The sequence below is a fragment of the Poecilia mexicana genome, unplaced genomic scaffold (genome assembly GCF_051168715.1).
Source record: "Poecilia mexicana isolate PSO_F unplaced genomic scaffold, ASM5116871v1 scaffold_8, whole genome shotgun sequence".
NCBI lineage: Eukaryota > Metazoa > Chordata > Actinopteri > Cyprinodontiformes > Poeciliidae > Poecilia > Poecilia mexicana.
The window spans coordinates 18,576,999-18,602,111 of NW_028263377.1; the positions used below are offsets into that span (position 1 = coordinate 18,576,999).

The following is a 25,113-nucleotide window of genomic DNA, read 5'->3' on the forward strand; positions in this document are numbered from 1 at the left end:
TAGAAAATTAAACTTCAAATGAACAATTTTGTAGTTTTAAACTAGCTAAAAGCTATTTTTATGACTACACAGTGTATTTTATGGGTTAACTCGGTTCATAATGAAAGCGAGAGGTCACCAAGTCACTAAGCCAGGGATCAGTGTCTCTGTGGGTAGAGTAGTCGTCTTGTGATAGGAAGGTTTTAGATTTGATTCCAGCTTCCTCCTGCCACATGTCGATGTGCCCCTGGGCAAGGCACTTAACCCCAAATTGCCTACCAATCTGTGAATCGGTGTGTAAATGTGTGAGCGTAAATGGGTGAGTGTGACTCTAGTGTAAAGCGTTTTGAGTGGTTAAAATGATTGGAAAAGCGTTATACAAGTTCAGACCATTTACTTCCTCCTTGAATACAAACTGAAAAGTGTCACTTTTTCCATCTATAAACAGTCAGCATGTTCTTTTCCATGTTTATTTTTAGTATTTTAAGTAAAACTCAAAGTTCAGAGTCACAATTTGTGTAATGAATGTGGATAATATTTTAAACATTTTATTTTCTGTTGGATTTGAAATAGCTATATCAGGGATTCTGCAGCATATTTGGTCTTGTGTATTTAAGGTCTGTTACATTTAATTGTGAGTAATCATTGTAAGAACAAAGTCAAGTTTTCTATATTTTGTGTAGCTTTTTTTTTTTTTTCCAACAAATGAGGTTAAATCTGAATAATTTTACAACCTGGTAAAGACCAGATAATGTATTAAAACATATAATTGACAGAAAGACTGAATGTTTTATCATACCTGTAAGCTGCATGTACTAATGTGCAATAACCAAATAGTTGCCCAAAAAAAAGGCAGGTGCAATTCTTTATGCTGCAAAGTCAGTTCTAGAGCATGACAGCTATTTTTATCTAAAATATAATGCTATGCAATAAAAAAAATATCCAAAAGCAGTTTTACCTCTAAAATGTGGTTGACATTTTTAGTTTAATGTGCAATTGTTTTCTGACATTAATGCGATAAAACGGGAGACGAATTACAGGAATTATTTTACTATAGGGAAGTGGCAACCTTGTTTTACTTCTCATAAAGAAGTTTACCGAGTTATTGTAATCACCAGAGAAGTGCAAAATATAACCACAGGAAAAAATACGTAAATCACATGGTCCACTTTATTTTCGAACAGAATGACTGCAGTGAAACATCACCAAAAACAATGGAAGATCATTACATATAAAAAAGTTGCTCAATATATAAGCAAGCAATAAAAGTAAAAGTTCTGCAATGTAAAAACATCTAATGTGTAGCAACACACAGAGTATGTCAGTTCCCAGTCATGAACCGAGTTAAACCTCACCTGATCTGAGCCAATAATCAACATGTGATATTCCCGTTTCTGGCGGACATGATTAAGGCAACTTGAACACATGCTTAGTAGTACTTCTGCACAATAGGATACAAACACGACTAACACGCAGATTTAATGACAAGCTATTCGTTATATGTTGTTATGGAAGTTTAGTTTGGACTTTACATGGTGAGATTTATGCATTTCCAGTTTTTCTAATGTTACACATAAAGATAAGGAATGCCAAAAAACACAGCTGATCTGACGGTGCATATCCAGTGCTTCTTCAACAAATAATTTTATATATGTTTTGGCTTTAATAATTATTATTTCTTTCAGTATATTATATCTGTATTACATGTACTCTGTCTTCAATAATCATAAATTACACGTCACATTAGCTTCCTCTCATGGTGATCGGATGCACGTGCAGAGCGCTGGTGTCGGACCTCCAGGTGTTTGCTCTGCACTCGGTCAAAATGCTGCAGCAGCTCGATGTAATCCACCTGAGTGTGAGCGGAGCGCTTGCAGGCTGCTTGTTTTTTAGAGTCCATGTACTTGGATTCGTCCACAGTTCTCATAAGCTCTGGATTGGGCACACACCTCAGGCGGTGCGAGAGCAGCTGGAAAGCCTGGCTCTGAGGCAGCAGCATCAGCAGTCCATACAACGCCTTAATCAGGTATGGGTTGTTCTCCACATCCAGGAGCTGCAGACGCAGGTAGGTAAAGATTGGGCTTTCTATGAGCTGCACCAGCTTGTCGACCTCCATCAGGAAGTCTACAGTCACTTCCAGATTGCCAAACTTCTGGATGAGATCATACGCGTGCTTGTAGTTCTGTGTGAGGAAACAAAGGGACACAGTGGCCACGGGGTTGTGGCACCAGGACCGATACAGGCAGCAGAACAAAGCACAGCTTTCCTGAGTGTGCAGGTCTTTTAGCTGGTTGCGGAGCTGGAAGAGCTCAGCAGAGGTGAGCAGGATGGTGTTGAGGGTCTGAATCATGGTAGAGGCGAATTTAAGGTCCTCCTCCTTCAGCAAGATGTCAGCCATAGAGTGGAAGATGTTCTCCGCATGAAGCAATAGGCAAAGCTGTCTGATGATGAAAGCTCCTCTGTTCTCCAGAAGCTTCCTGTCCAGACTGAAACGCTTCAGCAAATTGATCATGAACTTATAAAAGTACGAGTTCATACTGGGAGTAGACGGGGAGGAGTCCACGGCTTTGGAGGCTGTGATGGGCTGCTGTCCGGGTTTGGGCCCGTCTGGCACCTTGAGCACCAGTTTGTTGTCAGTGATATCGCAAGAGGAGGCCTGGTCCGTTTGGCCGGCAGGAGAGGATGCTATCTCAGCCAACACCTCCAGATCCTTCAGGATGACTTCATCAGACTCATCAGACAGCGTTTTAAGCAGAATGGGGAACAGGTTGTCCGTGTGGCGAAACATTTTGCGTGGTGTCTTAATGTACAGGTGATAAAGCCATTTGAGGACAGCTATGCGGGTCATCATGCCAGTGGAGGAGTCATGGAGGTGGCGGTTCAACACCTGAACAATCCCGTCGAGGTCCAGAATTACGTGAGGTCGGTCAGAACTTGCTGGAGTAAAGAAACTGATATTGCTCAAACCGACAGATTCTTGGGATGCATTCAACATGTCATTGCCGTCTCCTTCCATTTTGGGCTGGCCTTCTCCAGCAGAGGGCGATCCCATGCTCCTGCCTCTTTCTTCTTCTGTGTCTTCATCATCTTCTGGAGTCACCAGTTTCATCAGACTGTTATTACAGGCACTGGCCACTTCTTTGGTATTTTTCTTCCTGTCATCATAGGAAAGGCATGGAAGCACTGCAGTGAGAATCCCAGAAGAATAAGGGAGCACCACTCTGCCTGCGAGCTGGATGAACTCCCTCATCCAGGTCATAGCTGTCAGCTGGATCAGATCATTCGTGAGTTTGGCTTCATCGGCAACCTGGCAGTGAATGACAAGAATGTTGGCCATCTCGGCAAATTTCACACTTGAAGGAGTCTTCTTAATCTCCTTCAGAAACTCCCCAAGCACCACCTCACACGTCCTGCGGATCTCCTTGCTGTTGTCACCCAGGATCTGAAAGAGTCCGTCTAGGATCTCGGGGAGATAGTCTAACAGGTGGATGTCTGGCACTGACTCCAGGACATGGATCCAAGAAATTATAAACTGCCTGGCATACTGATTATTCGAGTAGATCCTCTCCCTCAGCAGGGGGACAAATGACACCAGGTCAAAAGTGTTGCTCTCTGTAACTATGTCTTTCAGTAACCTGTCCAGGAGTTCAGATCCACTTTTCACATTAGGGTCTGGATCTGCTGAAAGCTTGCTGAGACCATCAAAGAGCAGATTGAAGTGAGGCAGCACTGCCCCTCTGGCCACCTTCACTATGTTATACAGAGCCTCACAGGCATAATAGCGCAAGCGGCTGTCTGAGTCATTGAAACACGTGAGTACAGGCTCAATGAGCTCCTTCAGATACAGACCCGAGTCCTTCCCCAGGGCGATGGAGCAAGCTGCCAGTCCGATCAGACCCCCCTTGCGGCTGTGGGGGTGTTGAGAGAGAGCAAACTCCGATGCCAGGATCTGGATCACATGTCTGATTTGAGTCGAGTTGTTCTGGGCCACGAATTCTCGCACCAGCTTCTCTATTTCCAGAGCCGCGACTTTCCTTTTCTCATACAGCTTATCATTGAGAGCCCTCACAATGTTGGGCGTCAGGGGCGAAAAGTCTTTCTCCGTGTTCATGCTGGCGGCTGCACTCCCGAATCCCCGTCTGCTGAAGTAGGCGAGAAAGCGGCTCGCATTTAGATTAAACTATATCAGAAAGAAAAAAATCCTACCCTCAGAGGTTTCATTCGTAACAAGGAAGCGTTTTAACCCAAAGCAGCTGACCAGTTACATCCGCCGGAAATGCGTCACTGTTGCAACTTTTATTTGGGTCCCGCTTTGTGCGCAGCGGTAACTCTTATTAGCTCCATTGGCTACATGCGCCGCAAATAATTGTTTTATTAATATTGCACGTTTTCCAGTTGAAACGTGAACATTAGTTTGTTTTTTTGTTTTTTAAAAAAAATATTGCTAGAAAACCTTTCTACTTCTGCCGTCTGTCATGGCGAGCCGCGTCTCCATTCACTCCCAGCTCTCCTCCATCATGGAGACGATGGCCAAGTCTGCGTTCAGCCAGGTCTGCAAGCTGGTGGACCAGGACTCAGCCGAGCTGCGGTCGGAGCTGTCCCGGCTTCTGTTTGCCAATTCAGCCCTGACAGAGAAAGTGAACAGTCTGGAGTGTGAACTAACAAGTGTGGTCAGAGACACGCCCAAGAAAAGTAGAAGTTATTGCAGCGTAGGTGTGCAAACTGCCTGCAGCAGAGACGAGAAGCATCATGATGGTATCTTGAGTATCGCAAACTAAAACAGCAGGTCATTGTGAGCAAACGTGATCCGCATTGATTTACCCAACTTGCCTTTGTTTCTTTTCTATTTCCCAGTGACCTGCCCTCCCACTATAGAGGGGATCTTTGGAAAAGACTGGTGTATAAATCTGTGGAAGGACAGAGATCCATGCAGTATCCAGAGATGCACGGTCTCACGAGGGTCTCCTGATGATGAGGTGAGAAGCGGTTACTCCAGGGCATTCTGTGTGTTATTATGGACACAGAAGTGCTTACAAATCAATATTACAGCATAATAATTAACAGTTTCCCCACGATTATTAGGGCACACTGCCCTGCATGTCTGAAATGTTTCTTTGCTTCAGCCCACCTGATTTTAATTGAAGGCTGATTAAAAGGCACTATGTCATGTTGTATTTAAAAATATGCAAATAAGCGTGAAATATCACTTACAAGATTGGGTATTTTATATGTTTGTTTTGCTTATAAATGCCTAAAAGCTTACAATAAAACACAAGAGTAAGTTTTTAAAGTATAGTTTCCAAAGCAGCCAACAACTCGTACAGCTGGTTATCCACAATTTTTGAAAATGTGTTTTAAAATGCCTTTCATACATTACTTGAACTGGTCTTATTTTAGAGATTTTTTTCTAATGTAATTTATGTCCCTCAATTTACATTAACCTGTGAAAGGTTGTGGCCAAAATGATGTTTTAACCCATTTTTTTCAAGATATGTCATAAAATGTTCAACAAGTAGGCCTGTATGAATTCTGTACTATTTCAAAGATTAAAATATTAAATTGTAATAGTCCATCCATTTAGCCGATGGGCATCATTTGTTACTCCAGATTATTTTAACCAATAAAAACAGTGAAAGATTACATTGTGCATTAAAATAAAAATTAATTCTGCTTATATTAACGTTTAACACAAATATTAGAAATGTTGAATAAAAAATTCCAATCTTTTGATGGTAACTGGAGCTTAAATGGGTTTGATAGACTATCCAGCCATTTTTTTGAAATGTAAGTAGAGGCAATAATATCTTGAAGGCTATTTGTTCAATTAAAAAAAATCTACTCATCTTCAGTTGAATATGTTGGCTGTTTTCTGTAAAAGGATCAAGAGAACTAGTAATGTGTCAATAAAACTCTTTTTGTAAAGTATGGTGAACTGATCAGTTTTTACTTCATTAAAACATTTTACTGTAAGTTTACTTTTTCTGCATTTTGCTAGGTTTATGTCTTTATTTTGTATGGCTCTTGATCAAATAACTAATTCAACTCTAATAACTGAAGTTAAACAACCTTTCCATTTCAAATTACAGCTGGTAATCCACAATTTTTGAAAATGTGTTCCTTTGAACTTGAGATTAAAACAAGACTTTGTGTTTAACAGCCTACAGCAGCTCAATCGGACCAAGTCACACTTGCCGAGATCAAAAAAGAGGAGATGATGCCAAATGCTGCCACTAACTCAGATGAGAAAGCAATTTCCAATGAAGGTAAGAAATATGTGAAGAATTGGAACGGAGTGGGTAAATAGAGCAATGTTTTTCCTCCTTTCTGAGTTTAAATTGCTGCCTTTGTACATCAGAACAGGAAGAAAGCATGGCTGAGGAATCGGACCAGAAGTCAGTGGATTACTCTGTCGATGGCAGTACTTGCAGCTTGCCACTTGACGGACAGGAGGATTCGTTATTAGAAAGTACCGAAGAAGCACTTGTGCATTTTATCAGTATCAATGATACAACAGAAGAGGACTTTAGCGCCCATATCGTACCAATTGAAGTGGAGGACGACGATGATGATGAGGAGAAGGAGGAGGATGATGATGTTCAGTTTGTCCAAGCAAGTCACAATGAAGCAGAATCGAGCCCTGCAGTCGGGCCCAGTCACGACAAACAGCAGACATTACCGACAAACGGCACTGACAGCCGTTTCACTAATGTTAAAGACTTCCCCAATAACTTGAATGTGGTCAGTGTGAAAACGACCAGAGCTCCAAAAAGCAACACGTTCACATGTCATGTATGTAGCAGGACGTTCTTTCACAAGGGCACACTGACACACCACATGAAGTCACATAAGACAAACTTCTGCAGCATCTGCAAGCAACATTTCCCTCAAAAAAAGCTGAACTCACACAGATGTGTGCCGCCTATTTCACATCAGAGAAGTAGCAAGTCGTGCGAGTTGTGCGGCAAGATCTTTGCCAACCAATCAGCTCTGAGGATTCACTATGTTGTCCATACAGGTGAGAAACCCTACAGGTGCAGCCTGTGCGGCAAAAGGTTTACTCAGAAAGGCAATTTAAAATGTCATCTACGCATCCATACTGGCGAGAGACCTTTCCTGTGTGTTAAGTGTGGAAGGACCTTCACGCAGAAGGTGAACCTCAGTCATCATCTAATGGCACACATAAATCGTGAGGTTGTTGGAGGAGGGTCAGTGAGTCAGAAACAGCCTAAACCTAGCAACATGTAGCAGCGGAAACTAGGGGTGCACTGATAAGTTGATCGGACGATACATTTGCTCCGATTTCCTCAATTTTGGGAGATTGGTGATCAGCCGATACTTACATGTGAAGCCGATCTTATCTACTCATCTTATCTACCTCGGCAAGGGTCCAAAAATCAACCACTGTCCTCTTTTGCTCTTCGTTGAGACGTTTAACTGATAGGCCGGTCCATCAGGTCATGTCTGAACATTTACAGTTAACAGTAACACCCCACTGTTGCCAAATCAAAAGAAAATCCGTATCGGCATGTCAGGTTTTTTTAAAGATCAGTAATCGACGATCGGCCAGAAAATTGCAATCTGTGCACCCTTAACAGAAACTTGTCACTACCTGGTTATAATGTCTTATTAGCTCCATTAGTGAAATGCATCATGTGACTTTTTACACTAGTTTGAATGTTAATGTCTTGATGGTAATGTTTTGTCTTTAGTATTGTGGTTGGAGTGTTGAAAACAAATGTTTTTGTAATTTGACATTTTTCATGTTTTTTTTTCTCTATTAAAACAAAGTCATATGTACAAATGTGTTCATTTGTTTTATTTCATAAAACTCAATGTCAGTTATATGCTAGTAAAATCGATGCTGCTAGAGCCATCTCTGGAACAGAATCAGCTCAGGCAAGCCTTACATTCAAAGAAAGCAATTTCTATTAGGCATAAGAATGAAATAAGACTACATGAAATCAGATTTACAGAATGTTGACAATTTCTCTTCAATTCATAAATCACGGTGGAACCATAAAAAGTAACTTTTCAAACACAATATCATCAATAACAGCCTGCGGAGCTTATTTAAATATATGACCAAGAGATAAACAATTGAATTTTAGTTATATTTCAGGAAAAATGACTTCGGTTTCATTTCAATGCCAAAGAATTAAAAATAGTGTCGAACAAATAAAGAGCTGGTCAAAGGAACAAGCTTGTTTCACCTTTTTGTTCCAAGGAGGTAGTTTTAAAGGTCGGCCAGGACCATTTCCCCAGAGTCAGTAATTTGGTATTTCTTGGGACAGTCCTTCTGTGGCCTGATACATTAGGAACAAACACATGCAACAATGCAATGAAGGCAAGATCTTTTCATTTCTTGCTGGCTGATGAGTCAAACTCAGACCTGTGAGAATAAATAATCTATTATAATGGACCTACAAGCTCAACTATTGTTTAACCACTGCTACGTTAGTCTCTCCACTCTAGCTAAAAAATATGACAAACAGTAGCACAGGTAACAATAGATAACACAATCCGCCTCTCTTTGCTCCAAATCAGTATTTTTCTTCCATGTTGGATGTTAGTAAAGATATACTGCCGCATGTTGAGTCACTCTGAGCAGTGCTGAGAGGACCTGTGTCAAATACCTCTGGTTTGACCATCCAGTTGAAACACTGATGGTGATTTAAACCATATTTATACGCGTAGCATTTGCCACATCCCACGCAGCTGTAAGGCTTTTCACCCGTGTGCGTTCGAAGGTGTATGTTTAAGGAGCTTTTCTGGGAGAAACTTTTGCCACAGTCTGGACAGCTGTAAGGCTTTTCACCAGAGTGCACTCGCTGGTGCAGCTTCAGGTACGTTTTCTGAGCAAACCGTTTTCCGCACACAGAGCAGCTGAAAGGCTTTTCGCCCGAGTGCCGTCTGATGTGCACTTTTAAGCTGCTTAAATAGTTAAAGATTTTTCCACAGAATAAACAGTCAAAGCGCTTTGGTGCCTTAACAAGTTTGGGCTGAAAGGGGAGTTCTTTGGTTGTGTTTGTTTGGAGACAGTTCGTGTAATCTGAGGGTTCCACCGAGGCTGGAGGAGGATTTGTGTTTTCCACAAGACTGCCCAACGCTGCGTCCTCTATTAATCTGTCCGCGATGGTCGGCTGTGCCCGCTGTAGCATTTGTCCGTCCGACATCATGGGGAAATTATTCATCTCCCCTGAGTGAAGCTGCAGTTCATCGACGGATCTGTGAAGCATGCTGTCATCTTCAAACATCCCAACAACTGTAAAATGAAAATGTACCCAGTTAAATTGTAGGCAGTTAATCTGTTTTGTTTGATTTCTCTCCGCTCTTACTTTTCCTGGTGTCAGCACGACTCATCTGTTGACCAATAGGGTGATCGTCATACATCTCTTCTTTGACAAAAATAAGATCCGGTTCTCTCCCCATCATGTCAGCTGCCTACCAACAGCATACAAGAAGCAGCTAAAAATACATCCCTCATTATTCAGTCCATCATATGACTGAATTGCAAAAATAAGACACACAGCTGACCTCTGCTCCTATGTTTGTCATAGCAGCCTCCATTGGCAGTCTTCTCTGAGGGTGAAGCTTCTCTTCTCTCCACAGATCCATGCACCAATCCTTCCCAAATACTCCTTCGATGGCTGGAGAAGACTGGTGCTGATCTAGAAGGAAAACAAATAGAGCTCATACTGAAATTTGATGCAGATTGTCACCTTTCTATACATGCAGTTATACAAAGACAGGCAGAAAGCAAACAATAACTCCAAGTAACAATAATATTAACCAGAATACAAGCCTATAGGGTGCACTATGCAGCAAAAAAAAAAAAAAAAAAAAAAAGGAGTGGGGGGGGGGGGGTAAAATCCTGAGTGTCAGGCTTGATTCAAGCTTCTGACCTGAAAGTTGTCTGACGCTGGTGTTGACATGTGCAGGGTAGGCATGTCCCTCTCTGGCTGCTCTCAGCTGGACCTCCAGAGAGTAGCACCTCTTCTTCAGCGCCTCGTTCTCCGTCTTATGCAGAGATATCTCAGTGTGAAGGACGGAGGAGCATTCGTCAGCCAGGCTGCTGATCTCAGCCAAAGCCGCCTTTGTTAGCCTGTCCAGGATGACGGCCAGCTGTGTCCGAAAACTCCTGTTAGCGCTGTCGCACATCATCTCGCCAAAGTAGCTGAGTATTTCTAATTTCGGCAAGATTACCCCCACGAAGTAGCGTTGCTCCTATAATCAAATATGTGATACAGCTGTACCGCAAAGGATTATGGGAAATCTATAGGCGAAAGCACCACAATGTATACTGTATGTTAAGGCAACAGCGTGTGTTCCTGCCTCAACTCGATTTATAGGGCTTTTGCTGAAAATATATGGATAGAAAATGTCATAGGACAGAGAAGACAAGTATTGTAAAACATCTCTCAAAACATCAATGAATAAAAAAAAAAACTTTAATGTATGATTAATTCATAAAAAATATATTTGTTCTGTAAAGGTCGCGGTTGCAAAATCAGCACATATTACATTATTTGTCGTTATCTTTCACATATAGTCGGAACTTCTCCTGTTTCACACCTTCACACGTTTTTTCAATTACTTATTTACCTACGCACAATAAAAGCTATATAAAGCTTCTTTATTAATACAATTTAAACATATATAATCGGTGTTGAGCTACTGCAAAAATATTTCTAAAAGAAGAGGGGGGAATAATATAAAATGTATATGTTACTAGATCTTTACTCAGACTTAAAACTAGACATCATTTGAAGTTGTTGCCATCTAGTGGTGATTATTTGTAATAGCCAAATAAGTGATTTTCAGATGTGCAAGTATACAGTGACTGTCCAACCATGTTTTTGAGATACAAAAAAAGGCAATGAATGATCATTTAAAAACGTTTTCCACCTTTAGTGTGACATATTAAGTTCAACCGAAAAGCAAACTAAAAGCTTGAAATGCTGTGTGTATTAAATCTAAGTTATGTATGATTTTCCTTTTTTTAAGCTGAATAACAAAAATAAAACAACTCATTTATGTTCTGATTTATTGAGGTGCATCTGTACAGAGTGTACAATGACCCACAGGGATGATAGGCTAATAATAAACTCACCTTTTACGAGGTAATGCTTGATTTAATTAATCTATTATAGCACACTAAAACTATGAAATAAAATGTATGATAAATATTAAGTAAACAAAATCCCCTAAGCCTTCAAACCTTTGTGTTTTCAGCCAAACAAATTTTAATGATCTGTTGATAACCATTAATGCTACTGTCCATCTGCTAGTTCAGCTGCTTTAATAGCAACTTAATAGTACCTGGAGTGTTTTCTATATATCTGAAGCACTTTCTCCTATGCTAGTTGATTTCATAATGTATCAGATTAATATGTTTGTAAGTTCTCAGGAGGAACTGGCTTTACCAGACTATTAAAAAAATATATTTGCTTGTTGAAACATCAGTTTCTGATATCTGCACAGAAAACCTTTCAGTGATGTGTTCAAAATATGCACTGTTAGACACACATTCATATTTTAAGAAAAGTAAACTTTATTTTCCAATAGCTGTTTAAATCAGAATGAAGAAAAGAAATAAATGTTAGCCATTGTCATTTTATGTGGTTCCGTGTATAATTGTTTCACTAAACGACTCGCCTCCATAGACGTTTAGGCTAGGGTCTAGGTGCAGAGTCAGATGTTTCTTCAGATTACACTTCTTTGTGAAACCCTTGCCACAGCTGACACAAACAAAAGGTTTTTCACCTGTGTGTGTGCGCTGATGCATATCAAGGGTGCACTTCTGAATAAAACCCTTTCCACAAATAGTGCATCGATAGGGCTTTTCCCCGGTGTGTGTGCGCTGGTGTGTGTACAGGTGGCCTTTCTGGGCGTATCGCTTTCCGCACAGCGTGCACCGGAATGGCTTCTCGCCTGTGTGACTTCGCTGGTGAATTTCAAGCTGGCTGAAGCATCTGAAACCCTTGCCACACTGCATGCAGCCAAACCTCTTTGCAGATGAGTTCCTAAAAGTGTGGAGCTTCACATTCCTGGATGCGCTGATGTTTTGGGAGGCAACATTTTGAACCACTTGTTTCCCTTCCTGCAGTGTAGCGTGAGCCGGTGTTAGTTGTGGATTCCACTGCATCTCCAGTCTCCTGGAGTCAGCACGAGGCAGCTGGCTGCTTGATCCCATAAAGCTATTAGTGAACAGAGGTTGCTGGTGTTCTGCACTTGGTTTAGGATGCTGCATCACATTTGGAGCCTTTTGGGTATCCATGACCGCATCCTTTCCTGTTGACAGCAGGTGGAAAATGTAAATACTCCCAATAACCAACATAATGTAGCAAAGGCCAAACAAAAACAATCTAAAAACTCACTTGCTTCATTTGTTCCGTCTTCTTCAGTGTTTCTGTTATCCACATCTGATGGTTCTTCTTTTACCACTATCAGTTCAGACAAGTCATTTGGTGGGTTTGCAACCTAAATTTCACAAATGTAAAAAATAATTAAACTTGACTACATGTTTACACAGTGGCTTTTAAAATCGTACACAATTCTGCTAAAATGCCAGGTTTTTATGAGGGAAAAAAAAATAAACAGACCCTAGGTCATTTGAAAACTCCTTCCACATATGTTGTGATGTTTATCCTGTGCAGCTTAACGGAAAACCAAACAAACCAGCGATAGTTGTGGACTTTGGCTCGGCCATTACCCTCGATTATGATGCAACCTCCACCCCATTTCACTGTGGTTATACACAGTGAAATGGGATGAAATGGTAAAACCAAAGTGATCCTGAAAGGTTTTGGTAAAATATCACCAAGTTTGGATAAGCTATTTAGAAGAAATATCCAGTCTTTGTAAAGTCCCCATGCTCCAATTTTTTTTCTCCATTAATAGGAGACTGCCTTCCATTTCTTATGGTGTAGCGTATATATAATTCCACGGATATGTTGAATATTTCTCCTTATTAATAACTTTGTACCATGAGATTCTTTTGATTATTAGTAATTTCTTTGCAAACTGTGGCTTTAGCTAAAGCAGTGGTAACGAAAGTCAATCCTCAAGGCCTAGTAATCCATGATTTATGCTTTGTCCCAGTTATACTCAGAACTAGGAAATTCTGACTGGAACACCATCTGAAGTCAGATTTCCCACAATGATGTTCATCAGAAGTACTGCAAACTATGTCTATGGGCGTCGCCATGTTGAATTTCAGTATCTAATACATTTATTTTTCAGCTGAAAATGCACAGGACAATTGTCAGAGTATATGTGGGAGAAGATTTGAAATGATTGCATAAAGTCAAACAGGTTTAAAATAGACTGTATTTGATTCAGCTTGGGTACTTACTTCAGGTGAAGTATGCTCGTCACTTTGGTCCAAACTGTCCATCTCTGTTGAGGATCGTATGTTTTCCCACGTGGTTCCACCACTATGCAGTGCACTTAAATACAAAATATTAGAGGTCAAACAAAACAGTCAAGATAAACAGCTTTGGGTAGAATTGAACACTATACATACTTTGAATTGTCTGAAGCCAAAAGAGCTTTATTTTCTGAAGACTCCCTCATCTCTGAGCATGCTGCAGCTGCTGTGCCCTGCCTGCGCTCCTGAGCCATGAACAGTAACTTCTCCATCAGCTGTAGCTTCTCTGTGAGAGAAGCGATTTCATTTCGCCCTCTTGTTATTTCTATTTTCAGCATCTTGGACTCGATCTCCACCAGTTTGCTTATTTCCATCACAGCTGTTTTGGATAGCGCATCCATGATGGAGACGAGCTGCGACTGGAAGGAGAAGGCTGTGGACATGTTTCTCGTTGGTCTCCCGTGACAAGCAAAATTCACGCAGGCGAGTTGCCACAGTCAGGATTCCTTCGTGATGACTACAACAACATGTAGTTACACTGTTTGGTGCGAGAAGAACAGTGCAGGCATGCATAAGGGTAAAACTCAAGTTGTTCAAATGCAAACTTTGACTCCATCTAGCGGTGAGGCGGAAGCATAGCAATTATACAAAAATAATGTAATATTGAGTTAAAATATTGACATGTGTTGTTTAGTTTATCAAAGCGTTAGTTAATATTGATGAATGTTAGCTAAATGTCAACTTTGCATTATAATCGGAGCATTTTGGACGCTACTTTTTCGGGAACTTCAGCGACCAGAAAGCAGTGCGGTGTTGCAAGATGTGTGATTGGCTGATGAAACGTCAGTTCAGGAAGTAGTGCATGGAATTAAACTTACTCATTTGCCGACTGAAAATCCACATGACCATCTGCTGTTTCGAATTTTCTCTGCAAGGTATTAACAGTAATTTGTTTCTATATTTAAAAGATTGCATTTTAGGTTTGCAGTTGTTTCTACGTACTAAGAAAAGCGCTTGTATTAACATACTGACTAGTGGTTCTCCTGTACTTGAAGTAGGGTACAAGGAAATTCCCACGTAGCCTGACATGCTTAGTAAACCGCATTTGATAAAAGTTTTTATCATAGAATATTTGTTAAATGTTTGCAAAAGCTTTGCTACGTGCATTTTCCACACAGTTGCAAAACTGTTTTGTAGCTGACTTCCTTTAATGTTGCAACCTTTCTCTCTTCTTGCAGTGCTGTGATGGCTGGAAGAAGAGTTGTGGTCTTTCCTTCCTCAGCAGAGCTGGGTCCAGTCTTGGCCCATCTGGTGACCTCTCGGGCCGAGAAGGCCATAGCCTCTTATGGCAGGTTCACCCTGGGTCTCTCAGGAGGAAGCCTTGTGTCCATGCTCAGCAAAGAGCTGCTTGCTCTGCCCCAGCCAGATTGCAGCAAGTGGGTGATTGGCTTCTGTGATGAGCGCCTGGTTTCTTTCGATGATCCAGAAAGCACATTTGGGCTTTACCAGGTCAAATTTCCTGCTACTTAGTTAAATATATGGCTCTTAAAGTATTTTGCACCAAATGGCGTTTAAATTAAATGGCAGACTTCTCTTCTGTTTTAGAATCAGTTGTTTCCCAAGATCAACATCCCTGAGAGTGGAATCTTAACAATAGACTCCTCTCTGCCAGTGGCAGAGTGTGCAGAGGATTACGCCTGTAAACTGAAACAGGTCCAAATTAATCCCAAGCTTTTATGTTTTTTACTACCTGGTTGGTTCTTTGAATGTAATTGAATTCTTAAATTCAAAATAACAGGTGTTCCCAGGTGAAGAGTTTCCTGTGTTTGACCTGTTGCTGCTGGGCATGGGACCAGACGGACACACATGTTCTCTTTTTCCAGGTCATCCCCTTCTGGAGGTAATTGCAATTTGTAACAGAAGTCTGTATAGTGTTTAAGACTTAACCACTTCTGTGAACTTTCAATGAGTCGGGCTGTCTTATATTTCTCCATAAGAGTTTAACGTTGCCTGCGTTTGTATTTATTTTTACTTGAGTAATTCCCTGTCACACCTGATACAGTAGAAGTAAAATAGATGTTTCAAGAAAAGTAGAGTGTGAATAGAACATGATGCGTCTCTCATGTCCTGTCTTGGTCTCATGAAAGACAGAGTCCTTTGAGCTGAAGTTTAATTAGTGATGGTTTAGACCATTTACGCTATACTTTATGTATGGTTTAAACATACGTTCAAAGTGTTTGTCAGTCATCAGCAGCTTCTGCACAGATGTGCTGTTGATGCTAAATGTAGAACTTGTCCCATACATTTCCCCCACACAGAATAATTAAATGTTTTGCCACCAGCAGCTAAAGACGGCTGTTCCCATCGTCCAGCTGATGTCAGGGTTAGAGCTGAATTGGAGCAATTATACTTTTTAACTCAACCTACTCTCTCATAAAAACCATCCCCAACCCTCTCAGCTCTCAACTACTAATTAGGGCAGATCATCCATCATGAGCTGACATCATCAAGCTGACTGATGAAAGTTAGCTTACTTTGGCAAAAAGGTAAAATGTTTTACATGAAATTACTTATTCAGTAAGACTGGAAGCAGTGCATCAATAACTGAATAATCTCCACTGATTTTAATGTATGTTGCTTGTGAAATGTGAAGCATAAAAAGTTATGTCTTGGCCTTTGTCTGTATCTCACACGCAGGAAACAAAGAAAATTGTGGCTCCTATCAGTGATTCTCCCAAACCGCCTCCACAACGCGTCACTATGACTTTCCCAGTGGTGAACGCTGCACGATGTGTGGCCTTTGTCTCAACAGGTGGAAGCAAAGCCACTGTTTTGAAGGTGATGGTTGGAAAAATATGATTTATATACAACCTTTCATTTTTTTTATATGATATATAATGTCCCTACTTATTATCAGATGCAATGTAGATTTCACACGTGTGTAAATTTTGCACTTGGAAAGAGTGTCTCTGTATAAATCCTTCTATTTTCACAGTCACAATAAACATACTATTTGTAGAAAAATCAATTAAATTAACCAAAACCTTTTGGGTTTTTCATATACAAATGACTGAAAAACAATGTAGTAATAAAAGCATCAACCATTTTGACACACTAAGAAAAACAGAGGAGCTTAATCTGCTTATTTGTGCAATTTTGTCAGATTTGCAACTCAGAACTCATCTTTTTTTCTTTTTTTTTTTTTTGTAGGAGGTTCTGGAGGGTGGAAAAGCTTCGCCGTATCCAGCCGCACGTGTTGCACCAACCAGCGGTGAATTGTTTTGGCTAATTGATGACCCTGCAGCTGCCGCCTTGACTATCCAGGTTGAAAGGCCAGGTGCAGGAGCCAAACTTTAAAACTCTCAGTCTGATGACGAATCAGCACATCAACAGGAAATACAAAATGGTACATTCCTGCATTAGTAAAATTGTGCTTAAGAATACATATGAATAACATACCTTAACACTTTCTGGATAATTACATTTGTGTTTTGCTCCTGTATGAATGTAATGTGTATTGGGACATTTGTTGGATGTCTTAATTTTACTGAAGAACAAAATAATTACTGTACATCTACATTAGTGTTATTCTTTTAATGCATTACCACTTTGTTTAGTTAAAACTTGTAAGTTATAAACATACCCCAGTGTGATTAAAGCCTCAGTGTACCTGTAGAAATGTTTCCTTGATGTAATTTTTTTTGAGATTATGTTTTCCTCTTTATTTGAACATGACCGCAAAAAAAAACAAAAAACACATTTTTATTCTGGTTCCTTTGAAGGAGCGAATTAAGTTGATCCTTGTGGTTTGGCTGCCTGGAAATGTTTTTTACGTTTCTGAAATATGAAATAAAGGACACGTTTGATTGGAAAAAAAAAGAGGGGGGGGAATCACATTTTGTGTCTGGTTGCAGTTTCCCCTTTAAGACGGAGGCTACATCCCACCCCTTTAAGGCTCAACTTCGCACTTCAACATTAGGACACTGCACAGACTGTGCTTGTTTTGTGATGGGTGCGAAACGCAAAGCTATTCATTTTAATTTAAAACGAGTGCAATAGGACAATAACATCACATAAAACATAGTCGTGGCAATGCACGGGCTCGCCGTCCCCCCCGCCGTGCTGCTCCTGCTGCTCCTCTCCTGCTGCTCCACTGTCCGGGGATACTTCGCGGAGGAGCGCTGGAGCCCCGAGTCTCCGCTTCTGGCTCCCCGGGTTCTTCTCGCCCTCATCTGCAGGAACTCCGAACACTCTTTGCCGTACTTTCTGGGAACTATAGAGCGTCTCAAGTATCCTAAGGACCGTATGGCTCTATGGTAAGTTGGTGTAGGTAAGATTATACTGAAATAAAGACAAATGACTGCACATTTGGGGAATGTTTCTTTTTAAATAAGACAATATACAATGTTAAGGGGGGGAATAAAAGCGGTGGACATGCATTAGGAGGGATTTTGGACGCGTTACCAAATTATGTCACGCTGTTAACGTGTCGGGGTTTCACACTTGAATTTCATCGTGCACTATACAATAGATTAAATGCTCAGTCTGGCTTTGAAAACTCATAAGCTGAGTAAACATAGACACAGTTGATCAAGTTTTATGTGCAAAACTTAGTTCTGTAAACGTGGAGGGGAGGGGACGAGACTTGGCCACGAGGGGAGCTGTGTGATCCAGTATTGAAAATAAAATTTTATTTCAGCCATCCACTTCCATGTCTCTCCATGTCTGAAACCAAACCTGATGGAGAAAATTCTTAGCCTTACATTAAATTAAAATATACATAAAACTATGCGATCAGTTAGCACATTGTAACATTTTACCATTAAAATATTGAAACAATGTAACTGGACAGTGTGAATATGAGCTAGATTAGCAAGTGTAAGAATAAATATTTAGCTGTGTCAAATCATTTTGTAACCTTACCCAACGGTGAAATTATTCTGTTACATTAAATGTGATTTTGGGTCAATTTTAAAGCATCTGCTAATCTGCACCGCCTCGGTTATTTGGGGCGAGCACATATTCCAAAGCAAATTTAGATTGTGCAAAGTCATAGTTAGGGTAATTTAGACATCTGTCTGCCAGCATTGGTGGAAATAAGGGAGGGGTTTCTCACATAAAAAGCAAGCAAATGACATGCTCCAACAGCCCACCCAGACTTAGGTGCTCATCTTTTTTTTCATCATCTCTTTGCAGCATATCCTCAGGACTCAAGTGGTGCGCTCATTACTCCCAATCTACATGTATTCATCTTTTTTCTTTTTTTTTTCTTTTTTACAGTTAACACGTGTTACGTTTGTTGAAGATGGTTTGGTAGATGTTTAACTCTGCTGTAAATAGTTTTTGACGTTTTAGTTTTACAGGCTCCTCCTCAGTCACAAACGGTTTGAGATGCTGTAAGCACTTCTTGTTCTTGGCACATTGCTCTTGTTCTTTGCGTGTGCGCTCACAGCTGTTTGTAATGGTGCCGAAAACCTCCGAATCATAACCCACCAAACTGTCATTTAAATCCTTGGTGCATGCAATTAGTGCTGCAGAGTGACAACACAGTAAAAAATAAACCAGATATAAGAGGTGCAACTTGTGTGAATATGTTTTTAGAGTATAGTGGAGATAATTAGTATCTACTTTTTTCTGAAGTGGTTTAATCTGTTTATGAACAGGAAACAGTTCAGATTCAAGTATGAGTTATGTAAAGGTTGAACGGCCCAAATAAATTTAGGAAGATGATTCAGGTTTCTCAGATTTACAAGAAATCTTTCCAGAACATCAACTATGACTTTCATTCAAAGAAATATCAAAAGAAGAAGAAGACAAAAAGAAATCTGGCTGTCAGATGGCAGGTGTTTTTAGAGCTTGGCCATAAATTTTGTTGTTACATTATTTATCTTTTTTTAACAGTATATATTAGCAGAGTTACAGCAGACATATGTGTTTAATTAACTTTGTTCATTCACCGAAATGGCATCAGATGTTCATTTTCTTTAGATTTGTTCACTAATATGCATGTAGACTTAAATTGTGATACATTGACTTCTGCAGGCAATGGTTTGCTTTGGATTTTATTTATTCAAATGCAAGTCAAACTTTTTTCAGATTTTTGTTAGTAAAAACGTGTGACATTTTCCTTGCTATTGCTTTAGTCCACTAAATGACATCCCAATAAAATACCTTCATGTTTGTGGTTGTATGAAAGACACATGCAGTGTTTGTGTTTCCAAGCACTGCATGATTATTTGATTATATGTGTTCTAAGTGCTGAAACAATATCTGTGATATGTTTTCATTCTTTCACAGAGTAGCGTCAAACTTCCCCGTTCATTTACCTCACAGTTCAAATATTTTCCTTCCGTTTTAAGGTTAACAGACAAAGGTTTCACTTCTTGGTTGTGTCTTTTGTAGCCTTTGTGTATTTCTTTTGTACAGACTGCTAACCTAAAAAAATGTCATCTCAGCTCACAGTTTTTGTTGCCTGATGTTGGGATTATTAACACTCAATTCAGTTCCCACAGCTGCATACAATGACATTACACAAAGTGAACAGAGGGCTATTGTTATTTGAGTCGGGGTTTATTCTTTCCACCCAGTCTCTTGATTAAACCCAATCTGGCAACAGCTCTGCACTAAAACATTGTGAACCTGTTTTTGGTCAAACCTACTGATTTTATATGTTTTATTTCAATTTCTTGCACATTTGCAGGGTAGCAACTGATCACAATGAGGACAACACCACAGTAATTCTGCGTGAGTGGCTTTTAAAAGTGGAGAACCTTTACCATTATGTGGAGTGGAGGCCAAAAGAAGAACCCAGGTTTGTTGCATTGAGCTTCCAATACATTTAGGTGCTGCTAAATGAAATCACAGAATCAATAAATGAACAAATTCCAACGAATAACTCTTAAGATGTATTTCTAAGTCGCTACGAGGACGAAGATGGCCCAAAGCATTGGACAGATCTCCGCTATGAGCACGTCATGAAGCTTCGGCAAGGAGCGCTGGAGTCGGCTCGTGAAATGTGGGCCGATTACTTGATGGTAGGTCGATACACTGTTCCATCGATACAAATGCACAACACCATGCATGTTTCCATTTCTTAGCACTGAGCCAGCTGTTGAACTATTTTTATCCTGTCGTTGCTGCCAGCGGATAAGTGTAAAATCAAGGCCCAATCAAAAGCACTGTTATAATTTACAAAGAGCACAGGGCGTCAATTTCATACTGTTCCTAGTCCGATGCTTTGAACCGTAAGCACAATGCTGTGCGGATTTCTATTTGTTTTCTCCTGTTGCACTAGTGTGTAATCTTGAGGTTTCGTTGATCTACAATTGCAATAGTTTCGTCTCCTTTGAATTGCTTCTCCACGATCTCTCTTGAGAGACGGAGAAAAAAAAAAGTGAAATTGAGGGTTTGTTTTAACTAGACAGTTACAGCTAATTAGTAGAGTCCCACTCTTGTTTCACAATCGCTTTTTTTTTAAGACACCGCTCTATATTCACGGGACATAAAAAGTTTATACGAGTCTTAATAGTCACGACAAAACTAAGTGCACCTTTGCTGTTTGCGTATAAGGTTCCTAATCGAATCCACCCATACCTTATTACCAGCAGGTGTGACCAACTACATAAAAGTGGGAGTTTTTGTAGTTTGCTCTGTTGAAAGAGATTATAATTTTTGGCACTGGATTGCGGAAGGGTGATGGTTTCACATCGGTTTGCAGCCACAAGACCTGGGTTACTGTGGCTATAAATTTCGCAAATTACTCTGGAGTCAAATCTCTGCCAATTTGGTAGACAGCTTAAACTTAGCATCAAATAAGTATCTCAAACCTCGCTGCAAATCTACAAAGGAACGGCTGGATAAAACCCCCAATAAAGTCCAGACCTCAGTCTGTTTGAAATGCCAAAGAATGACCTCAAGAGAAAATAAATACTTAACAATCCTCAGCGACTTGAAGTAATTCTGTAGCAGAGTTGCAAATTGTTCCTCCGCAATGAAAAGAGAAACCGATAAACTCGTCATGAGCATGTCTCCCATCATTTCTACTCTCTTCTGTGCAGTTGATGGATTGCGATAACCTTCTCACCGATCGAGACGTACTCTGGAAGTTAATGAAAGAAAATAAAACAATAATAGCTCCGATGCTTGAATCCCGTGGCGCCTATTCAAACTTCTGGTGCGGAATGACTTCTCAGGTAGTGTTGTATTAATTTGGTTTACCTCACCTGATTTATGCAATGTAGTCACATGCTAACAAACCTCCCTTCACTAGGGTTACTACAGGCGGACACCTGCCTACCTCCCTATCAGGAAGCAAGTCCGCAAAGGTTGTTTTGCTGTTCCGATGGTTCACTCCACATTCCTTATAGACCTCAGGAAACGGGCTACCAGGCAGCTGGCCTTTCACCCGCCACATCCAGAATACAGTTGGGCATTTGATGACATCATTGTGTTTGCATTCTCTGCTCAGATGGCAGGTATTTAACGTGTAGCTGCCAGCTTATAAACATAAGCATGATGTTTATTTTGTTGTTACACTCAGCTTAATGATTTTTTTTCTGCTTTTTTCCAGACGTTCAAATGTTTGTATGCAACAGGGAGACTTATGGTTATATTCCTGTACCCCTGCGCTCCCACAATACTTTGCAAGACGAAGCGGACAGCTTCTTACACTCGCTCTTGGAGGTTAATGGTAAGTTTTCTGCATTTTGACTGTGCCCAACCACTTCCTTGTCGCTAGCTTCAGCTCTTTGAAACCGTTTATGTGGCTACAGCATGAAACTTTACACAGCGTATCATTTTTACCATTTCTGCATCCATCTTCTATATTACATTCCAGTGCGGAATCCTCCCCTTATGCCTTCCAAATACATCCGTGTCCCTAGAAAAAAACCTGACAAAATGGGCTTTGATGAAGTGAGTAGAGTGATGTGAAGATGGAAATTGCAAAAATGGCCTCCTGCTCATCTCTTTTCTGTAAGACTCCCCGCTGCTGATAAATTGAGAGGTTACATTTGATGTGTCTTTTACGTGCATTTCAGGTGTTCATGATAAACCTGCCGAGACGGACTGACCGCAGGGACCGCATGCTGAGGGCATTGCATGAGCAGAAGATTGCATGCAAGATCATTGCAGCAGTAGATGGAAAGTAAGTTTACTCTTCTGTAAGTGATAAAACAGTCTGTAGCTGTTACAAATGAATATTTTTGTTCTTTGGGCCAACTGTAACTGATCATGGGCTCCACATCCAAAATAGATCTGCTTCAGGAGAAAATTATAAACCTAATATTTAAGTTATTTTCGTATAAGGAAATGCTACTGAGAAACAGGTCCAGGTTAGCAGCTGGATCTTTCTCAATTCTGTGTTCTTAGCTCTAAAGGCGCTAACAAAATCAGCAGTTTCTGTCAGAGAAGAGTTGTATATTTACTAGTGGAAGTTATAAGTAGAACAGGTTTGAAATGTTTGGAGGCAGGTAAGTGTTAATCGATGGCTGCACTGTTGCGTAACTTGGTGTAAATTTGCACTAGCATGAAGCACTGATACACCTCCACGTTGGATTTGTGGCTGAATTTAATGATTGTGAATGAAAGGAAGACACTGATTTGGAGTTCAAACTTATTTTACAAGCGAAATATCTACGGCAAGCTTTTCCCACACATCTCAGCTTTTTATTTGTTACAAATTTGCATTATAATGTGCGGTTCTTTTTTGCGTGATTCTTAAATCATGCCATTTTTACCTTGGTGTACTTCTTCTCTTCTTTGGTAAATGTGCTATAAAAATAAACTTCCTTTGCCTGCATTTCAGAGCAATGAATGTCAGTGAAATTCATGCGCTGGGCATCCATATGCTCCCTGGATACCAGGACCCTTACCACGGTCGACCACTGACAAAGGGAGAGCTGGGCTGCTTTCTTTCCCACTACAACATCTGGAAGGAGGTGAGCTTCAAATGCAGAACATTTAAACTGTTTTGAAATTGATAAACACTGACATGTCGTTATTTGTCTGTAGGTTGTGGAGCGCCGTCTGGAAACTTCCCTCGTGATTGAAGACGACCTGCGTTTCGAGGTCTTCTTCAAACGTCGCTTGATGAATTTGATGAGTGAGGTTGAGTATGAAGGACTGGACTGGGATCTTATGTAAGTTTGTTCTTCCTTAATATATCACAGTCACATTATATCAGCAGTTTTTCTCACTAAACCTCTCGGCTTCTTCCTTTCGTACAGATATATTGGTCGGAAAAGAATGCAAGTGGATCACAAGGAGAAAGCAGTGCCAAATATTCATAACTTAGTAGAAGCAGATTATTCATATTGGACTCTAGGTTATATGATTTCCCTGCAGGGTGCTGAGAAGCTTTTGAAAGCAGAACCACTGAAAAGGATTTTACCCGTCGATGAGTTTCTTCCTATTATGTACAACAAACACCCTGTGTAAGTTTTAACCCCAGCAAGTAAAAGTGCACACAGTTGCAGAAACCTCTTGGCAAACGTCTTATTGTCCTCACTTTGCTTCCTCACAGCTCTGACTACATGGAGCAGTTTGAAAACAGGGACCTGAAGGCCTTTTCCGCAGAGCCGCTCCTGGTGTTTCCAACTCACTACACGGGCGACCCCGGCTACATCAGCGACACGGAGACCTCCACCGTGTGGGACAACGATAAGGTCCGTACAGACTGGGACAGAGAAGCGCGCTCCGGAAAAACCCAGGAACAGGCCGAGATCAGCCGCGAGGCCCAGAACACGGACGTGCTCCACTCCCCTCTGGACAGTACGGCTCGGGACGAACTCTAGGAGAAATTGAGAGAGAGCTTCAAATTGAAAGATTCCTTAACGTCTGAAATTTTTTTATCCTTTTTTTTTTTTTTTTTTTTTTAACCTAAATGTTTTTGATTTACTTTCACAGCAGGGATGTGATGTTGAAGTTTAAAGAATTGGATTTTTCAGATGTGACAACTTCAAAAGGGATCACGGCTGACTTTTATTGTGTTTACTTTAATTTTATTATAATTGGGCACTAGACTTGTCATTGTTAATGGCATTTGCAGTACTCGCCTTCTGTCTGTCATACAGATATTAACAGATGCATATAAAATTAGACTGGCACATTTCAGCCATTTTAGGTCAACTACTTTTATGTTACACAGCAAAAATGTTTCTTTTCCAAACATCTGAACAGTTGCAGATGAATAAACAAAACGCAGTATTTGTCAACTTGTTTGGTTGCAAATAAAAAAAAATTATTTTGTAATTTTCTTTTTTAGTAAACCCCTTGAGATGAAATAAGCACCGTGGTATGAGAGGCGTATGGAAATACGTTCCACCCCCTATAAAAATGATTCACCCTTTTACTGTGTAAAAATATGTGCGTGGTTTATTGTATGAAGATAAAATTAAAGGTTTCATTTTAAAAAGTACATTTTGTGATCTTTATTTTGACAATAATATGCAATTGTACATAATATTTGCAGCGTCATTCTGTATGTGTCCCATGTAGGCAATGGAGTCTTAGACTTTAAGTGACACAGATTCAACATTTAAATGTTTTTTTATCCAAGATGCAACAACTGCTTTACCTCTTACCTGTGACCTCATTAGCTGTTCTTGGGTTCACTCCGCACAACTTATTTTTCCACCAGGTACAACGGACATAAATAAATACAGTGCTAGATGACATGTTTCACCACATGATGTTGTTTTCTTAATTTAAAAAACCCACCTTTCAACAATCCTTCTAAATAAGACAACACAAACTTAACACAGTGG

The 25,113-nt window shown here is 40.3% G+C and overlaps 5 protein-coding genes and 1 pseudogene across 7 annotated transcripts; 3 read left to right on the forward strand and 3 right to left on the reverse strand.

The window, feature by feature from the left end:
* Positions 1–1,131: 1,131 nt before the first annotated feature.
* Positions 1,132–4,090, reverse strand: vac14 (vac14 homolog (S. cerevisiae)). Its single transcript, XM_014983338.2, has one exon. It carries the CDS (start codon positions 4,088–4,090, stop codon positions 1,718–1,720), a length of 2,373 nt encoding a protein of 790 aa, XP_014838824.2. The 3' UTR covers positions 1,132–1,717.
* A 295-nt stretch (positions 4,091–4,385) lies between these two features.
* Positions 4,386–7,780, forward strand: LOC106915630 (uncharacterized; annotated as a pseudogene). Its single transcript, XR_015763893.1, has 4 exons — positions 4,386–4,734; positions 4,834–4,955; positions 6,137–6,242; positions 6,335–7,780. The product of XR_015763893.1 is annotated as an uncharacterized LOC106915630 (transcript).
* On the reverse strand, positions 7,775–10,317 carry LOC106915632 (uncharacterized). The gene is made up of 4 exons (XM_014983343.2): positions 9,882–10,317; positions 9,514–9,647; positions 9,315–9,420; positions 7,775–9,241 (listed from the first exon to the last, which is right to left on the reverse strand). Exons 1-4 carry the CDS (start codon positions 10,138–10,140, stop codon positions 8,520–8,522), a joined length of 1,221 nt encoding a protein of 406 aa, XP_014838829.1. The 5' UTR covers positions 10,141–10,317; the 3' UTR covers positions 7,775–8,519.
* Positions 10,318–11,506: 1,189 nt separating this feature from the next.
* On the reverse strand, positions 11,507–15,186 carry LOC106915633 (uncharacterized). Of its 2 annotated transcripts, XM_014983344.2 has the most exons (5): positions 15,099–15,186; positions 13,505–13,886; positions 13,334–13,427; positions 12,357–12,459; positions 11,507–12,270 (listed from the first exon to the last, which is right to left on the reverse strand). In XM_014983344.2, the coding sequence occupies exons 2-5, from the start codon at positions 13,789–13,791 to the stop codon at positions 11,594–11,596; spliced, it is 1,161 nt and encodes a 386-aa protein (XP_014838830.2). In that variant the 5' UTR covers positions 13,792–13,886; positions 15,099–15,186; the 3' UTR covers positions 11,507–11,593. The 2 variants fall into 2 exon arrangements, with proteins under 2 accessions (XP_014838830.2, XP_087863734.1); XM_088007608.1 differs by lacking the exon at positions 15,099–15,186 and having other exon boundaries at positions 13,505–13,946.
* pgls (6-phosphogluconolactonase) lies at positions 14,164–17,027 on the forward strand. The gene is made up of 6 exons (XM_014983345.2): positions 14,164–14,283; positions 14,587–14,857; positions 14,954–15,061; positions 15,147–15,248; positions 16,046–16,186; positions 16,559–17,027. Exons 2-6 carry the CDS (start codon positions 14,594–14,596, stop codon positions 16,703–16,705), a joined length of 762 nt encoding a protein of 253 aa, XP_014838831.2. The 5' UTR covers positions 14,164–14,283; positions 14,587–14,593; the 3' UTR covers positions 16,706–17,027.
* A 147-nt stretch (positions 17,028–17,174) lies between these two features.
* On the forward strand, positions 17,175–24,764 carry colgalt1a (collagen beta(1-O)galactosyltransferase 1a). Its single transcript, XM_014983339.2, has 12 exons — positions 17,175–17,664; positions 20,049–20,159; positions 20,265–20,382; positions 21,406–21,540; positions 21,618–21,822; positions 21,918–22,037; positions 22,185–22,261; positions 22,387–22,493; positions 23,154–23,286; positions 23,360–23,487; positions 23,575–23,781; positions 23,871–24,764. The coding sequence occupies exons 1-12, from the start codon at positions 17,441–17,443 to the stop codon at positions 24,139–24,141; spliced, it is 1,836 nt and encodes a 611-aa protein (XP_014838825.2). The 5' UTR covers positions 17,175–17,440; the 3' UTR covers positions 24,142–24,764.
* The last annotated feature ends 349 nt before the right edge of the window (positions 24,765–25,113 follow it).

Coding starts and splice junctions, on each gene's coding strand:
- vac14 (XM_014983338.2), bottom strand. CDS start 4,090: ATGAACACGGAGAAAGACTTTTCGCCCCTGACGCCCAACATTGTGAGG.
- pgls (XM_014983345.2), top strand. CDS start 14,594: ATGGCTGGAAGAAGAGTTGTGGTCTTTCCTTCCTCAGCAGAGCTGGGT. Junction 15,249..16,045: donor CAGGTCATCCCCTTCTGGAG/GTAATTGCAATT, acceptor TCTCACACGCAG/GAAACAAAGAAAATTGTGGC. Junction 16,187..16,558: donor GCAAAGCCACTGTTTTGAAG/GTGATGGTTGGA, acceptor TTTTTTTTGTAG/GAGGTTCTGGAGGGTGGAAA.
- LOC106915632 (XM_014983343.2), bottom strand. CDS start 10,140: ATGATGTGCGACAGCGCTAACAGGAGTTTTCGGACACAGCTGGCCGTC. Junction 9,648..9,881: donor CAGCGTCAGACAACTTTCAG/GTCAGAAGCTTG, acceptor TTTTCCTTCTAG/ATCAGCACCAGTCTTCTCCA. Junction 9,421..9,513: donor TGACAAACATAGGAGCAGAG/GTCAGCTGTGTG, acceptor TGCTGTTGGTAG/GCAGCTGACATGATGGGGAG.
- colgalt1a (XM_014983339.2), top strand. CDS start 17,441: ATGCACGGGCTCGCCGTCCCCCCCGCCGTGCTGCTCCTGCTGCTCCTC. Junction 20,160..20,264: donor AGGCCAAAAGAAGAACCCAG/GTTTGTTGCATT, acceptor TGTATTTCTAAG/TCGCTACGAGGACGAAGATG. Junction 22,262..22,386: donor ACAAAATGGGCTTTGATGAA/GTGAGTAGAGTG, acceptor CGTGCATTTCAG/GTGTTCATGATAAACCTGCC.
- LOC106915633 (XM_014983344.2), bottom strand. CDS start 13,791: ATGTCCACAGCCTTCTCCTTCCAGTCGCAGCTCGTCTCCATCATGGAT. Junction 13,428..13,504: donor TTGGCTTCAGACAATTCAAA/GTATGTATAGTG, acceptor TTTGTATTTAAG/TGCACTGCATAGTGGTGGAA. Junction 12,271..12,356: donor AGACGGAACAAATGAAGCAA/GTGAGTTTTTAG, acceptor TGCTGTCAACAG/GAAAGGATGCGGTCATGGAT.